Source organism: Camellia sinensis, chromosome 2 (assembly GCF_055761805.1).
Source record: "Camellia sinensis isolate YWXY chromosome 2, ASM5576180v1, whole genome shotgun sequence".
Taxonomy (NCBI): domain Eukaryota; kingdom Viridiplantae; phylum Streptophyta; class Magnoliopsida; order Ericales; family Theaceae; genus Camellia; species Camellia sinensis.
Genome location: NC_138962.1, coordinates 50,034,354 through 50,051,135, shown reverse-complemented (window position 1 = coordinate 50,051,135; position 16,782 = coordinate 50,034,354). Strand labels below are relative to the sequence as shown.

The 16,782-nt window shown below is 34.0% G+C and overlaps 2 protein-coding genes across 7 annotated transcripts; one reads left to right on the top strand and one right to left on the bottom strand.

Annotated features, from left to right (window-relative positions):
* The first annotated feature begins 713 nt into the window (after positions 1-713).
* On the top strand, positions 714-9,975 carry LOC114278448 (aminotransferase ALD1, chloroplastic). 5 transcript variants are annotated; one of them, XM_028220493.2, is made up of 10 exons: positions 802-927; positions 4,444-4,469; positions 4,571-4,644; positions 5,065-5,181; positions 6,421-6,483; positions 6,718-6,822; positions 7,032-7,082; positions 7,512-7,832; positions 8,746-8,952; positions 9,538-9,975. In XM_028220493.2, exons 3-10 carry the CDS (start codon positions 4,609-4,611, stop codon positions 9,829-9,831), a joined length of 1,194 nt encoding a protein of 397 aa, XP_028076294.2. In that variant the 5' UTR covers positions 802-927; positions 4,444-4,469; positions 4,571-4,608; the 3' UTR covers positions 9,832-9,975. The 5 variants fall into 5 exon arrangements, with proteins under 5 accessions (XP_028076292.2, XP_028076294.2, XP_028076293.2 ...); XM_082914351.1 differs by lacking the exon at positions 802-927 and adding an exon at positions 2,410-2,452; XM_028220490.2 differs by lacking the exon at positions 802-927 and adding an exon at positions 4,135-4,314.
* Positions 9,976-11,508: 1,533 nt separating this feature from the next.
* LOC114278447 (F-box/kelch-repeat protein At1g22040) lies at positions 11,509-14,979 on the bottom strand. 2 transcript variants are annotated; one of them, XM_028220489.2, is made up of 2 exons: positions 14,840-14,979; positions 11,509-13,371 (listed from the first exon to the last, which is right to left on the bottom strand). In XM_028220489.2, the coding sequence occupies exon 2, from the start codon at positions 13,233-13,235 to the stop codon at positions 11,811-11,813; it is 1,425 nt and encodes a 474-aa protein (XP_028076290.2). In that variant the 5' UTR covers positions 13,236-13,371; positions 14,840-14,979; the 3' UTR covers positions 11,509-11,810. The 2 variants fall into 2 exon arrangements, with proteins under 2 accessions (XP_028076290.2, XP_082770476.1); XM_082914350.1 differs by having other exon boundaries at positions 11,509-13,398; positions 14,840-14,976.
* Between the last annotated feature and the right edge of the window lie 1,803 nt (positions 14,980-16,782).

Below are 16,782 nucleotides of genomic sequence, written 5' to 3'. Positions count from 1 at the left end.
TTTAAAAAAGTTATAACCAAATATCACATGACATATAATCAAAAATCTTATAAATGATAACTAAAATATTGTCATAATTTAAAAAAATTAGTTATAACTGGAAAAAAAAAAAATTCTATATTGTGAATAAGTCACTTGGTGTCCAAGTTTTCTTTTTATGCCAAGTGTCCCTTATTTCTCAAAAAGAATATAAAAAATTAAATATTGAGACAGTAAAAGAGACTTGAACCTAAGACTACTGGTCAGGTAAGTAATACTTTTATTACTTGAATAATAGACACTACATATTTTTAATTCAAAATTAAAATTTATATTTTATAAATTTAATTACACACCCATCGGATGGACAAACATCTATTAGCGTAATTAAAAGTGTAGATGATATGGAGGCCTCTGGTAATTTGTCTAAACTGTGGACTTGCCAAATAACACCAAATTATTCAAATAAAAATTTGATAAAGCCTCCGTTTGGGAAGTGGGTTGGCTTTTTGGCTTTTTGGCTTTTTTGGCTATTTTAGCCTGGGCTAAAAAGTTTGGTTTGGGAAGGACTTTTTGGCTTTTTTGGCTTTTTTTGTGAGAGAAGAATGTAATGATTATGGGTTGGATGTGATATTTTGTTTTTTGTGGCTAAAATAGCCTATTTTGTTTTTTGTGGCTAAAATAGCCAAAGAGCTAAACGGAGGCAAAATCACAGCCAAAATTTCCCAACAACTGCACAATCTTGACTGAAAAAAATGCTTGTCCGCAACGCCACCCAAAAAACATGTTGTCCTCTGGCGTGTGTGAAACATCTTTACCTTTAAAAAAATGTTGGATTCAGAGAACAAGTCTTCAATGGAAATTTGTTACGTATATGCATTATGGGTGATGGGTCTTTACGCGTCCTCAAAGTGGCATCGACTAAGAATAACAACCCCTCTGTATTGGGTTCGTTGAATTTGAATCCTTTGTTCTTTCAATTTTCCATGTTTTTTTTAATATATATGTACTGAATATGCATATGAAAATCGTGGGTTGTTGATTAAAGTTTGAAATAATCTATTGCATTGAACCTTCGTTGATTTCAAAAAATTGAAAATTACAGTCCAAGCATGTTCCGGTACTTCTTGGTTTGATTTCTTTATTGACTAATTTCTGCGTGTTCAAGGGTTTATATGTATCCTAAATGCTGGGTTTCTTCCAAAATTGTTTTTTATTTGTATATATTTTTAGTTCCTAAATAAATGCTGGGTTTCTTCCCAAAATTAGTTGTTTTCTGGTATTGAAGAATGATTCTTGTATATGTCTGATTCACATTGTTTATTTATTGATGTTAGGTGTTTACTTAGAATGTGAGTCTCATCAAGATTACATTTCAAATAGTATAAAGTTCTTTGATCTTTTCATGTGAAGCACGCAGTCAATTTCATTGTAGTTTCTTCTTATGCTTGCGGGTGTTATCTGTTTTGTGTTCTATATTATATTTCTAGAATTCGTCATGGGTTGTGAAGTAGTTAGATAAATCATATTAGTTAGCAAATTTGAAACAGTTAAAATTGAAAGGGGTATTTTGATGGTTAACTAAAGGCGGTTACAGAAAGGGTAATTTGAAAGTGAAAAGTTGTGGAAAAGTGTTCACACCAAGTAAGTTGAACACTTTATATAATAATACAGATATTTTTTCCTATTTGTCTGGGGAGACTTTGTGCACAGGTCAAATCGAATCCGACAATGCTAGAGACTCAAAAAAAGTGTACAGAAAATTTTGGTTTAAATTTGAAATCTATGGATCAAATTCATTGCGGGTGATGCCCAGACCTATTCAAATTTGAATCACAACCATAAACTTCATTTTCTAGCCACTTTTCTATGGGTTTGTAGCTTTTCTGAATGGAATTTGTAGGGTGGTAGTAGACTATTGCTTATAATATATGCATTCTATTATATTGTATCTAAGAAGTATGGACACAATACACAATAATTCTAAAAAAAATTAAGACATAGACATGGTGGAAATATGGCAAATTTGAGATATGTGTGTGTATTTTAAGACATGGCAAGAAACATAGCAAAAATTAAGACACACACATATGAGATATGTGTGTGTATTTTATTTTATTTTTCTCCTGTTTTTTTCTCTCTCTTTATTCCCATCTATTTTACTTGGACTCCAAATAAGCTTTCTAAAATTATTATTAAAAAAAATAAAAAGCCCTCTACTACAGTGTCCTGAGGCTTGTCCAAAAACAGGACATGCGTGTCCTACAAAAAATTAATAATTAAAAAAATTGACATGCCACGTGGTACATTGGACATGTGAACACACTTGTCCCGCCGCATTAGACACAGACACGGTACCCATCTTGGAGTGTTGGTGCCTCTTAGAATTGTATTTACTTATTGTCTCTGGGTTTGAATTCAATTTCATTGAATTTTCATCATCTGCAGGTTCGGGGTGATCATGTCTTACCAAGTTTAGTATTCTTTCTAATTGCAGATGTCAAAATACATGTTCAGTTAACATTGTTTTTGTGTGGACAGACTTTTTGTGCATGGTTCAAATCGAATTAGTTTGGTAGACTATTACTTGAAATTCCATTTTAGAAGCGAAGTCATTTTCATTGTATTTTCATCTACTGCAGCTTGGGTTGATTTGATATCTGTTCAAAGTTTGTATTATTTTTCAAGAGCTCATTTAGCTTATTTCCTATTTATTTCATTAGAATTTTTCCATGGGTCAAATGCAATTAGCTGGGTAGACTCTTAGGGGTGGTTTGGGATGATCTAAATAAGTGCACTTTTTAACTTTTTATGAAATATGGGTTGGGTTTGAAGTGATGTGTTAGAGAGGTGATGCGATTTAAATAAGATGATATGACTTAAAAAAGATAGTGACTTTTTGACTTTTTGACTTTTTTAGATCATGCCAAACAAGGCCTTACGTACAGTTCATGAATTAATTACTTGTTCCTGCTCTTGTATTTTTGTGTTTGGCATTTCTGGCATAGAAAGGGTTGGTGAGTTTGAATTTTCTTGGAAATGCGTGTTGTGGTTCTTGGACATATTTGGTTTAAATCTCACCACTTTTTTTCCCAATTTAGATGATAATATTTGATAAGGATTATGTGACCTTATCAGAAGGTACTAGGAAGTTTGACAAGATTTATGTAGTTTCGAAGAAACTATGCAAGCAAGTCTATGTTTGGTCTGCTGATTGTTGGAGGGTCACAAGGACATTTTATTCTTTGTTTGTGCTTTTTATGTTTGATATAAAACCTGAACCAAGAAAAGTTTTGCTGACTTGTCAAAGGGAATAGATAACACCTCTGTAGTTCATTGAGCAATCAATACCTTGATTTGTAATATCTCTTCTTAATGTGTGGCTTAGTGTTCTCAAGCTGCCTTGCTGCACAATGATTTGATCGGATTGAATCTTTTTTTATAAATACAGTTGCATATGATGTTAAACTAAAAATAAAATAAAATATTAGGAAAAACTCTGTAATTTTCAGCACTGATCTGTCTTACCTCATTCTTGAATAGAAAATTGATTTACCTAGCAGGTCTAGAAAAATGAAATGAATTGTTTCAAGGCCAACCCTAATTGATTTATTTTTTTTAAAGAATGAAATTCACTTTTTTGATCCATTTACACCTACCAATTCAACATGGATTCAAGTTGTTTTATCAAATCATGGATTCGAGGGTTTCAAATATTACAAGCAGGGTTCGTTTTTCCTTTTGGTCCTTTTAAAGTACATATAATATGATGGACTTCAAAGGTGGTATCAACATATGTATTAGTCCTGAAAAAGGTAGTAGCTAGGAAAGAACCTCATTTAATTTTCCATGCATTGCAGAAGTCAAATAGGGTCACAGAGAGAAAAATGTGGAACAACCAAGAAATTAGGTAGATTTGTGGAAAATGGACTTGTTATGTTTTAATTTAACATGTAGGGGTGCATGAACGCATTGGTCTGACAGACAACTATTATCTAGAATTAAAACCCTGAAAATTGACAGATGGTGTGAACCGATGGATTTCACACGTGTTTCGATCCAAGGACCAACTAATGCCGAAAGTAGAGCGTACTTCACTTCTTTTGACATTTTAGATGGATCCAAGTTGAGGATGACACATGCTTCTTAGTGATACACTGTGAAATGAGACTATATATTTGTCGGCATAGAGAGCATTATTATTACTACTCATCTCACATCAAAAAAAGAACCTTAGGAGGAGTGTCATTGGAGCAAGAAATTTAACCAAAAGATGTTCAAGGTTTCAACTTGCAGTTTTATGCCTTATCCGAATTTCTTGCAACCTAGGGCTAGGTAAATGATTTGAGTCTATGAAATTTTAAGCAGTTTTTAATGCTCTTTTGTGACAAAGTCTTGCACACCATTGATTACACATGCATTGCACTTATGGTATTCTGTTCTTGTTTATTGATTGTTATGCAGCTTGAAAGGCCAAAAGGATGCAATCGGTTTGTAGACACCTTTCATTTTTCAAAGCTAGTTGTTGTTGTTGGTTGTTTTGTTTTGTTTTTGTTCTAGATTTATTAGCAATCACCAAAAATGCATGCAGTCACTGATCGTTGTACGAACGTAGCCCGCAATTTCAACATGGAAAGGTTGCGAAATAACTACTTGTTTCCTGAGGTTTGTGGCTTTTGATATCTATACTTGTATGTTTTGGTGTATTTTGGTGAATATTCTTCGTCTTTCACATTAGCTAGTTTGATGTTTTTGGGTTTCCCCCCTTCATGAAAACATTGTTTCCTTTCAATCTTTCTCCTTCCTCCATCGCGATCATTACTGGTTTAATTTGGTGAGGTTCAAAATTCGAAGTATGAATGTTGTACAAAGTTCATAATAATAAAAATTTAATTTGTTTTTTATTTTGAAGTGCATGATTTTCTTTCCTTTGTTTGTCCATCTGTTGGGTGTCCTAACATTCAACAATACAATTGTGTAGCTTGTTTATCAATAGTTAAAATGGTATTCTACATGTATACCTTTTGAGTTCTTTTCGGTGACCTCAAATATTCTATTGTTGTGACAATACTCATTACATTACAGATATCAGCACGTGAACTTGAACACATTAAGAAGTACCCAAATGCAGAAGTGATACGCCTCGGGATAGGTGACACCACGGAGCCAATACCAGATATAATAACTTCGGCCATGTCTGATGTAAGTTTCACTAATCAATTTTGATTTGTTTGTATCTGTTGCACTTGATCGTTGGTTTTCTTAAGAGATGGAAACATATGGGCCTTGTTTGGTTGATTTTTCAGAAAATTTTTTGGAAAAAATTCTCTACAAATAAATTTTCAAGAGTAATCAAATCAAACAAATTTTTTCAAAAAAAATCTCAAAATTTTGTTTGGTTACTTATTTTCCAAAATCACTCTCTCTCTCTCATACACATCAAATCAATCATTTTTTTTTAAATTCTCTTTCTAAAACAATTTTTCAAAACCATTTCTAAAAAAAGGCAAACCAAACAAGATTTCGTACTTTTTATCTCAAAAACTACTCTATAAACACAAACCAAACACACCCATGACCTTTCTAACCTGCTTGAAATCTTTTAAACGAGACATGTCTGTGTTTCTTTTCATGACTCCGTATGTGTCTATTGATTCTGATAGTTCTTCAAAATATGTTTGGATTATTTATAGGACCATTTAATTGCTCTTTTCATCTAGTTGATAGGAGATACGTAATTTGCAACATTCTAGTGCAAGTATTTTAGGCACTCTTGTATCAAATCCTTACGCTGATTAGATGAAAAAGAAAAAGGTTCACAATACGTGGATGCTCAAGATTGGACACGTTTCAATTAAAGAAATTATTATCAAACAAAAATTGAGCATATTGTGTCGAAACCAATAATCTTTCCCTTCATCACGTATTCTATGGTTACGAAGATTGTTGTGTGACATGGGTACTGGTTGATATATGGACGAAAGCTGGAAGTGTTTTGTTTAGTGGGAAACGAGAATGAAACAAGAAAAGAGTAAAAGAAAGGAAGAAAGGAAGAAAGAAGGAAAGAATGAATTGAAATATATATATGTGAAGAAGCAGAATTGCTTGATAATGGTTGCATTATTTATTTATATATTCCCTTAATTTGGCCAACCATATGGTACTTTTCAATTGGATGTCAGAGAAAATAGGTTGCTGTGCACTAGAAAAACAATTCTGATAGTATTGTGTGTTGTAATAAGGCCTGATTTTGCCTATGTAACAAGAAATTTGAAGTACATCAACCCAGAAATATGCAGAGTATAATTAAATTTAATGAAAAGCCCTTAGAATGTTATTGTTTAACTTGTTCTTACAGACATAATTTTCCAAAAGTAACCTAATACATATGCATAGGACAAAGACACAGGATAATTTAATCACTGCTATTTTGTCTTGCAGTGTGCACGTTCCCTTTCAACGCCTGATGGTTATAGAGGGTATGGAGCTGAGCAAGGAGACAAGGTAACGTGTTGTTTTTGTTGTTTCTTATGATCCAATCTCCATCCAGTGCCTTACTTTCATTTTTTCAACCCATAACACTTTGTCAATTGTTGAATTGAAAATTCTTCTCGGTTTTTCATCATTACTTTCATTTTTTCAACCTATGACACTGACAATTGTGAAGTCGCAATTCTTTTACCTTCTTCATTTGTTTGTATGTTGAAGGAGTTAATATATAGTATATTCTCTGTCCAGGCATTACGGAAAGCAATTGCGCAAACATTCTATGGAGATCTAGCAGTAAGAGATACAGAGGTTTTCGTATCCGATGGTTCACAGTGTGATATTTCTCGCCTTCAGGTAATTAACCATTCGAGGTCAAAACATGTTTGATTCTCTCTCTCTCTCTCTCTCTCTCTCTCTCTCTCTCTCTCTCTCATGATAGTTACTGAATTAGGTAATATGGTCTCTATCTTAAACTAGTACACAACTGGATATAACATGGCATTTGATAAAGTTCAGTTTACAACAGAAGTAACGCTGATGGTTTCTGTATTTCTGTTTCACAGCTGCTTCTGGGTTCCAACGTGACAATTGCTCTACAGGATCCATCATTTCCGGTGATATTACGTGCTTAAATATTTTTCATTTTTCTCCTTTTCACATTCTTGCATTTACATGTTAGCAGTTAATTAATGATAATAGAACCATTCTGAATATTGGCGTACAATTGTTAGCAATGGCCTTGATCACTCAATACTATATGCTCTCTTCTAGTTGTGTTGGTTGACCTTTCTTGCTATCTCTCTGTTCGGAGCAAAAAAGAAACTGACGTTTGTTCTAGTAAGTTGGTACAAGCATTAATCATCAAATGATATTTCTAATAACAGCCAGTTATCTAACCCCGCCAGCAGTATAACTTAAATTGTTGAATTATTCAACTCACAGCCTTTTGTGAATATATCCAACTCGTGCTTTTATTTTTTGAAATAGTGCATATCACTGCTTTAGTAACAATAGAATTTTGATGAAGATGTGCTTTGGAACAGGCTTACATAGATTCAAGTGTCATAATTGGTCAGGCTGGTGATTTCCAATATAAAACTGGGAAGTATCGGAACATTGAGTACATGAAATGTGGGCCTAAGAATAATTTCTTTCCTGATTTGTCAAACACTTCTAGAACAGACATCATTTTCTTCTGCTCTCCGAATAATCCAACCGGCCACGCTGCATCAAGGGAGCAATTAGAGCAACTCGTGGAATTTGCCAGGGAAAATGGATCAATCATTGTATACGACTCTGCTTATGCTGCTTACATCACAGATAAAAGTCCTCAATCAATATATGAAATTCCTGGAGCCCGAGAAGTAAGCACTTCCAGGGATCATTTTTTTAAAAGATACTCTTTATTTCCTGTTTCGTTAGATATTTATGTTTGACATTGTTTTGGTGGTTCAGTGTAAAATCAGCTGAATACTTTTTCTCATTTTTCCCTGTCCTGTTTTTCATCTGATGATATGATTTTCTCATTCAGGGGGTAGAATAGAATTTTGTCAAACAATCTCATATCCAAAGAGTTAAATATACGAGGAACTTTTGAACTTTGTACCTTTTTCAATTAAGTTCCTAAATAAAATTTTCATTCAAATAAGCCCTCTAATTTTCCAAATTGGTCCAATTTAATCATTTTGTTACATTCTATCCACTTTTGACAGTTAAGTATATTGTACAGGATAAACCTGTAGAATAGATTGATAAAATTAACCCTAAAATCCTTTTTCCTAGTATAAAAACAAAACCTTTATCAACCTCAAAAACCTATACTTGTGAAAAAGGTGTTGGTTCTATGTTTTTTTTTTTTGGTTGGGAAAATGAATTTCTGATTAATTTTACCAATTTAATCTTCAGACAGGTTCATATAATGTATTTTATGGCAAGAAGTAGGCAGAATGCAAGGGAAGGATTACATTGAACCAATTTAGAAAGTTAGAAGGCTTTAATTGAGTGAAAATTTAGTTTAAGGGCTAATTGAAAAAGGATGCAAAGTTCAAGGGCTTTTGGTATAATTTACTTAGCTCCAAAGTGTCAAGCATGCCTCTTAACCCTATTTGAGTTATGTACTATTTGAGTCTGTTTATATATAACCCATTCTTGTTTTGGTTTATTATCTGTAAATGTGTTTACTGTAATGGCTAACAAATACTATAGCTCATCATTTTGCTTCAGAGCCAATGACACATCATAATATTGTCATCTAACTTGGCTTTGAGTACTTTATAGGTTGCAATTGAAGTTTCATCGTTCTCCAAAAGTGCTGGATTCACTGGTGTCCGTCTTGGTTGGACTGTGGTACCCGAGGAGCTCTTGTTTTCAAGTGGGTTTCCTGTCGTAAATGATTTCAATCGCATCATATGCACCTGCTTTAATGGCGCTTCCATCATAGCTCAGGCTGGTGGGTTAGCATGTCTCTCCCTGGAGGGTTACAAGGTAAGTTTTCGTAGCCGTGATCATGTTTATGAATCTTATTTGGCTTTCATATTTGGCATTTTGTGCATCTAAAATCTAAAAACCTAAAATGAGCCAACTTTGAGGGTGTCTTGAAAGGACCAAACTGATTTCAGTCTCGTGTGAACCATACAAGAAATCAAGATCATGAAGCCAGTACCACCAATATTGCAGCCGTAGAACTCTACAATTACACTGACTTGTTTAACACTATACTTCGATTATGTTGTTCTAAAAGGAAAGTCGGCTCTAACAGTTCTGTTGGGCTTATTTTTGCCTTTAGCGAACTTTTTTTGAAATTTTCATGGCCATCTAGTCTAGATACACCTTATAATAAGCCAAATTTTGTCGAATCTTTGTTTCATGTTGTTCAAAAAAAAATTCAACAAAGACAAAAGTAAGTCTAAAAACAACACAACTTATAAGTTGCAGCCAAAAGAAAAAGCAGCTAGCAATAAACTTCTTAGAATTTTGAGACTAAAATGTCATCTGGTAAGCCACTTCCAAACGCAGCCTTTTGCTTTTCGGTATTCTTGATTTATTCTCCTCCTAAACCTCCTCTTTCAGGCAATGCTCTCTGTGGTAGACTACTACAAGGAGAATGCTCAAATACTGCTCGACACTTTCGCTTCTTTAGGCTTGAAGGCATATGGTGGTGTAAATGCACCATATGTTTGGGTTCATTTTCCAGGTTCAAGATCTTGGGATGTTTTCAGTGAGATTCTCCAAAAGACACACATAATTACGGTTCCGGGATGTGGGTTTGGTCCAGGAGGCGAAGAGTTTATTAGGGTTACAACCTTTGGACGCAGAGAAACCATCCTGGAAGCCTCAGCAAGGCTAAAGAGCCTTTTTCCATAGACAAATGTTTCATCTTTCTATTAATTTCTCACATCTATGTTAAAATAAAGCAAATTGAGGTTCATAGACTGACCCCAATTTTGATGTTTGTGTTTGTAAAATTTCATTTAGCTATAATAAAAGTAAGCTAAATAATTTCAGGCATATACAGTTCTGTGAATCTGAGGAAAATTTAGAGTTTGTTGTTGAATGGGACTCTCATGGCCCCAAGTTCTCATAGGCCTTTGTGTTGTGTTCCCTATACTCCTGTTGACATCCCAATGCGAGAAAGATGCATTTTCCCCCCTCCCCCGCCCTAGGATTTGTAACGTGACGGTCATTGTGATTAGATTGATTGATTGATCAACCTCACCAATCCGGGATTTTTTTAATATCAGAAGAGCAACATGACGCATGCTTTACATTAGTGGTATTGAAATTCTCATAAATTTAAGTCATGGAATTTGGGTTAGCAATCATGCAGTAGCTGTTGAAATGAAACATAGGCATCAAGAATGCTATTTTTTTCAGGTTGGTGAATGTCAATGTGAAGGCATCTTATCAGCTGTGGGTTATGAATACATCACTAAAGTTACTCTGCAAGGTCATGTTTGGTTTGATTTTTAGAAACTTGTTGCAGAATTTATTTATTTTTTAAATCTAAAAATTATTTTGGTAAAGGAAATAAAAAAAATCTAGAACGCTTATTATTTTTATATAATTTTATCTTTTAGGAGGTCAAAAATAATTTTTAAAATTTAAAATTATATTTTTGATTTTATTTTTATTAAGCTAATTTTCATTTTCCAAAAAAAATTCTAAATTTTTTTTTTTTCTGAAACACAAATCAAACAAAGTTTCTAAATATCCCCACAAAAAATCTTTGTATTCGGACATGTTTATTTTTTCTAATTTTAGCTTATCATAAAATACCAATTTTACTATCATTCCTATCCTTTCAAATCATAATCCTAATCCCTCCCCACCCACCACCACCACCACCACCACCACCACCGGCCACCCTCCTACCCTTTCCTAGCTCTAGTTCCCAGCTCCAGCCCATTTTTACTTCTGGCTGCCACCCCCAAACGATTCCCAGGCTTCCCTGCCATCCTCTCCACCTTCAGCCACACAACCCAATCCGTCTCCATCATTAGCCACACACCTCGCAACCCCCCAATATTCCGTCCAATCTCAACTCACTCACTTCCACTCGAAATCCTAGCATCACCCCCTCCCATCATTTTTGAAACCCTAGTCGGCGCCACATCTTACCATTTTTGAAACTCTAGAGCTGTGAAAGAAATACATTGGGGAAGAAAATGGGAGATGGCAGTGGTGAAGGGGTTGGGGTGAAAGGGATCGTAGTGGTGAAAGGATTGCAGAAAAGGGGGTCACAGTCGTGAAGGGGATGGAGGAGGAAGGTTGCAGTAGGAGACAGAGACTGGGGAGGGAGGGGGGTTGCGGAGTTGGGGGTGATGGTGGATGGCTTGGGGAACATAGGAAGGGGCTAAGGGCTGGCGGCAAGAGCTAGGGAGGGGTGGGCAGGGTGGCTAGAGCCAATGGTGGTGGGGTAGGAGTTAATTTGGTATTAATAAGTTAAGATCATTCACCTGGCTGAAGCTCGCACAAAGAGGTCAGTTGTCTAGATTAACTGAATGCAAAACGCAAATAAAATCTCGAAAAGCAACAAACACAAGACAAATCATTTTGCTATAATAAAAGTTGATGAAAACATGCTCAAACATATTTAATTTGAGTTTACACAATTCCGTAAGTGAACATGCAGCTGATCTCTACAACAATGCCGGAAAATGATTGGCAGATTGATCCTTTACAAGAAAAGTAAGGATATGCCATACATACCACATAACATGACCACCCTTGTCAAATGATGCATCAATTGAAGGGTTCAAATGTACAGTTCTAAAGTCGAGAAAGATAAAGTGATATTTAATAATAGTTGAGGGGTTAAAGTGTAATTACCCCATAATATAATTCTAGATATCAAGGGTTAGGCAATTGACAAGTTCCTCAGAACCAGCACTCCTAGTGGCAATGACCTTCCATTCATTTGACTCAGAACCTACCAAGTCATCATCATCCTCCTCATCATCATCTAGAGAGGTTGATGAAGTTGAAGCCAAAGAAGAACTCAAATGATCTCGTCTTTCAGCCTGCATGACAGCAATGTTGTGATTCGTGTCTTTCGTGATCGCATGAAGCTTCCCAAGAAAACCAGCAAGCAGACAAGGCAACTCAGCATCAGCAAAATCGCGGATACGGACATCTCCTGCAACCACTTTCCAAGAATCATCTACATGATTATAAACTTTGATCATAGCACTATTCAAAAAACTCGAAGGATCCAAAGCGTACAAGTCATCATTGACAATGACACTCAATTTGGTTCCTGCTTGCCTTGCAGGCCACCCCTCTCCCATGCCAACCGGCATTTCAACCCACGAATTTGTTTCCGGATCATAAACCTCCCCTCCAACATCAACGAAAAAAGGCCAACAATATAAACTCTGAGGCACATATAGTTTCCCTCTATATGATGTCATTCCAGTCGCTATAGGTTTAAGCAAATTGGCCAAAAAAGCAGTTGGTAGCACCTGAGTCTGTGAAAACGGCATGCTTGGGACTTGGGACCATAGGCCAGTACAAGGATCGAACACTTCAGCTGTCTGAAGAGGGGTTAGTCCTCTGCGGCCCCTAGTAACCCCTCCAACAACATAAAGCTTTTTGTTTAACACGCCTGTCTTACAGTAGGCTCGACCTATGGACATGGGGCTCATTTCAGCCCAGTTGTTCAGAATTGGATGATAACGCCATACACAACTCAAGGTCGATGCTTTAGAAAATCCTCCTAGCACATATATGCAGCCATTGACAGCCCCAACAGCACAACCACAAAAGGGCATCCGATCCAATGAATCCTTCTTCCCAAGCCAGCCCCTTATGGCATCTGCAGCTCTGAAGCTCGATCCCACCATCTTGCACATCCGAAGGCCATATAGGCCCCTTCTAGATCCTTCTTCTCCAGCGAAATTGGGCATCGGTGGCAGCCTCTGCCATTTTCTGGACTGTGGGTCTAAAGCATGCCACATCAGCTTATCATTTTCAACCTTTGTCAAAACATAGAGCCACTCTTCCGTTGTTCCAAGTTCTTTTCTGACTTCATAAAGCTCGGTACTCAAAATAGCTGCTTTCCAACTCCTTGAGACTAGTTTTACACTCAAGTAGCAACTTCTAGGAAGTCTGGCAAGAATCTGTATTGATATCTCATCAGGAAGGATCGGAATTAGCCGTGGGTTCTCATCATAAAAGCTTGAAGATATCCTCTGCCTTTTGGAGGTTTCGCCCTGTGGAACATCACAGAGCTCGCTATTTCTAGCCCTAGAACTCAATATAGTCCCCATCAGAATCTGTCTTGCCACTTCCAATCAAGACTAGAAACAATAGCGTGCAGCCTCGGAAGTCAACCCTTCTTGTTTAGGACTAGGTTCATGTGTCATAAGATCATCGCATTTCTATTTGAAATCGCCAACAATAAAGCTGAGCTCACAACAGCACGGAAGGGGTCTGAGAATGGAAGGTCATGGGTATCAAATATCAAACCCTTAATTAAATTGCATTTGAAATAATACAAGTCTATAACAGTTAAAATTGCAATATCTCCCCTCTAGCAGAGTGATATGGTTATATAAACACAATTCATATACAAAGCCTTCAACAAAGAACATTACCACTGATTTGCAGTTTCAACAGATACTGAATAACTAAAAACTATCAAGCCCCATTTTTGGTTTTCTAAAGTAAAACTAAAATTTCAAATTTACAATGCACTCCAATTAATAAGACGTTAAATATATATATATATATATAGCAGCAAAATCCCAGTAAATCAAAATGCAAGGTGCTTGGAATTTTTTACAGACCAGAACTATTTTGAATTTGATCAACAAAAAGAAAAGTGCCTCGTATTAAGTAATAGTATTAGTAAACAAAACAAATGTAAGGGGAAAATAGACACCTGTTTGTGCTAAGCTCCAACATTTGGAAGCCAATGATATGATTGATATGAAATAGCAAATTGTTAACTGTACCTTTTGATATTGTATAAAAAAGAAAAGAGTTGCCCTGTTTTAAAATTTTCAAGAGATTGACTATAAATTCATTGGTAAATTATTAGAATACCCAAGTTGGAGCAAAACAATCGGGGATTAATTTTAAATTAAATAATGCTACATGTCACTATGCTCCATTTGGCTGGTGAGAAAGTTTATTTATAAAGATGACAACATCGAATCTCAGATTTACCCTTGTTTGCAACCGGATTAAACAAAAAATAAAAATAAAAAATTACTCGTACAGCTTCACAAAACCACAAGGCAAGGTTCAGATTGAATTTTCATTTCTTAAGATCACACACAATGAAATATAAGATCAGAAATCATTCACTTTCTTTAGTTAACAACCAAACATGGAAGTAAATACAAGTTAACAAGTGAATTGAGATTTCAGATGCTTTTAAATAGAAAGGAAACCAAAATACTCATTTCTCATATCTCAACCACAAGTCCTTTTGACTTTTTTTCCCCATTTAAGCAACACTAGTTTTGAATTTTATCAACTAAAGAACAGCAAACCCATATGTAACACAACCAAATAGCAAAAAGTTCAGCTCGCAGAAAAAATAATTTCCTAATAGAAATGAAAAAAATTCAACAATATAACAACAAAAAAATTCCCAGAACACACGGCTAATTCTCACATTTTCTCGAGAAAAAGTCTTCCAAAGAAAAGTTATAACAAGATGAGAACTCAGCAGGTGACATCAGTCAAGAAATCAAAGAATTGGAATAATTTACACCCAAATTGTTTTTTTACAAAAGACATAAATTTCACATGCAAGCAAATCCCATTAACATGAACACAGTACATAAATTCAAATAAAATTCATTGGATACACACAGACCCGCCTATACATACATTCACGAATTCAATTGTGTAAAGGTATTACCTTTCTGAGAGGAAAGAATTAGAAATAGGAACAGAAATTAGGGTTTGAGAGCACAGACTCAGAGAATTCGTATATTTGGGTAATTTCTCAGCCACCGAGCTACAGACCTTTCCACTTCAAGGCTTCCAGCATTTTGGGACTCTTATGTATTTTTATTAATAATTATTTAAAAAATAAAAAAATGAAGTAAAAGAAATAATTATAAAAATATGAAGGGGAAATTACATTGACACCTCCTGATGTTTATGTTTATTACAGTTTCTCCTCATATTTTGAAAATTGCATCTTCTTCCTGAGGTTTAAAATTTCATTGCAGATTCTCCCTTCAATAATTTAATTTTTTTTAAATATCAATTTTGCCATCACTTGGTAAATTGCATTGACACCCCTCAAATTTTAAAAATTACAATCTCCTCCCTAAGGTTTAAAGTAACATTACCAATTGCCACCGGGTTAATATTAGTTAGAAAAAAAATTAATTGAAAAAAAAAATTATTTGAGAAAAAATTATTAGAAAAAAAATTTGTTAGTAAAATTTTTAAATTTCTATTTAAAAACTAACATAAACTCATTTTTTGAATTTATGTTTTTTTCCTCAAATTAACAAACTGAGACAACAATTTATAAACCAAAAAAATTATCAAACAAGTTTTTTTGACAGCTTTTTAAATTTTTGTAAATATAAATTGAAAACTGAAAACGAAATGGTTACCAAACCGGCCTCAGATAGTAAAAATGTCGTAAAATTAACAAATAATTAAATAAGTTACCAATGTAAGAAATGACTTATCAAAAGATTCTTAAACTATGTATGGTTTGATTTTTTAAATTTTTTTTTAAAAAATTAAAAATTTATTTGTTTAAGAAATAAGAAATAAAAAATAAAAAATAATTATCATTTAAGGGTAAAAAATAATAATCATTTTAACTTTTGGGCAGGTTATATATATGCGTATGGCTGTTTCAATTTAATTTGTAAAAAATTATTTCTAAAAGCTCGAAAATAAAAATTATATAAAAATAAAAATTATTTTTTATTTTTTATTTCTTAACCAAATTAATTTTTAATTTTTTTTAAAAAAAATTCTAAAAATCAAACCATACATAGCCTAAGAATCTTTTAATAAGTCATTTCTTACGTTGGTAACTTATTTAATTATTTGTCAATTTTATGATATTTTTACCATTTGAAACTTGTTTGGTAACCATTTCGTTTTCAATTTTCAATTTATATTTACAAAAATTTTAAAAACTGTCATAAAAACTTGTTTGATAATTTTTTTAGTTTATAAATAGTTGTCTCAGTTTGTAAATTTAAGGAAAAAACGTAAATTCAAAAAATGAGTTTACGTTGATTTTTAAACAAAAATTTAAAAATTTTACTAACAAATTTTTTTTTCAATTAATTTTTTTTCAATTATTTTTTTCTAATTAATACTAACCGAGGGGGCAATTGGTAATGCTACTTTAAACCATAGGGAGGGGATTGTAATTTCTAAAATGTGAGGGGTGTCAATGTAATTTACCTAGTGAGGGCAAAATTTGTATTTAAAAAAATTAAATTGCTGAACGGGAGAATCTGTAATGAAACTTTAAATCTCAGGTGGAGATGTAATTTCCAAAACGTGAGGGAAAAACTGTAATAAACATATACCTCAGGGGGTGTCAGTGTAATTTACCCAAATATGAAAAATATTGTGAAATATTTGAATAACCATGAGATCTATCTATCTATCTATATTATATATGGGAGTTCCAATATTCCAATCTGAATTTTTTAAATTTTTATTTAAAAAAAAACTCAGCATTTATTGATTTTGTCAAAATTCTCTGATTAGCATTAATTAACTTTTTTCAATCCACATGTCTTTTTACATGCCTGCATTTATTGATTTGATTAAAATCCTCTTATCAGCATTTAAAATCTCCTCATACAAATAATT

What these genes read in the sequence shown, in the direction of transcription:
- LOC114278448 (XM_028220490.2), top strand. Translation starts at nt 4,253, where the DNA reads ATGTTCAAGGTTTCAACTTGCAGTTTTATGCCTTATCCGAATTTCTTG. An exon ending in GTGATATTTCTCGCCTTCAG is followed by an intron (nt 6,823 to 7,031) that starts GTAATTAACCAT and finishes TCTGTTTCACAG; the next exon opens with CTGCTTCTGGGTTCCAACGT. An exon ending in TCTCCCTGGAGGGTTACAAG is followed by an intron (nt 8,953 to 9,537) that starts GTAAGTTTTCGT and finishes CTCCTCTTTCAG; the next exon opens with GCAATGCTCTCTGTGGTAGA.
- LOC114278447 (XM_028220489.2), bottom strand. Translation starts at nt 13,235, where the DNA reads ATGGGGACTATATTGAGTTCTAGGGCTAGAAATAGCGAGCTCTGTGAT.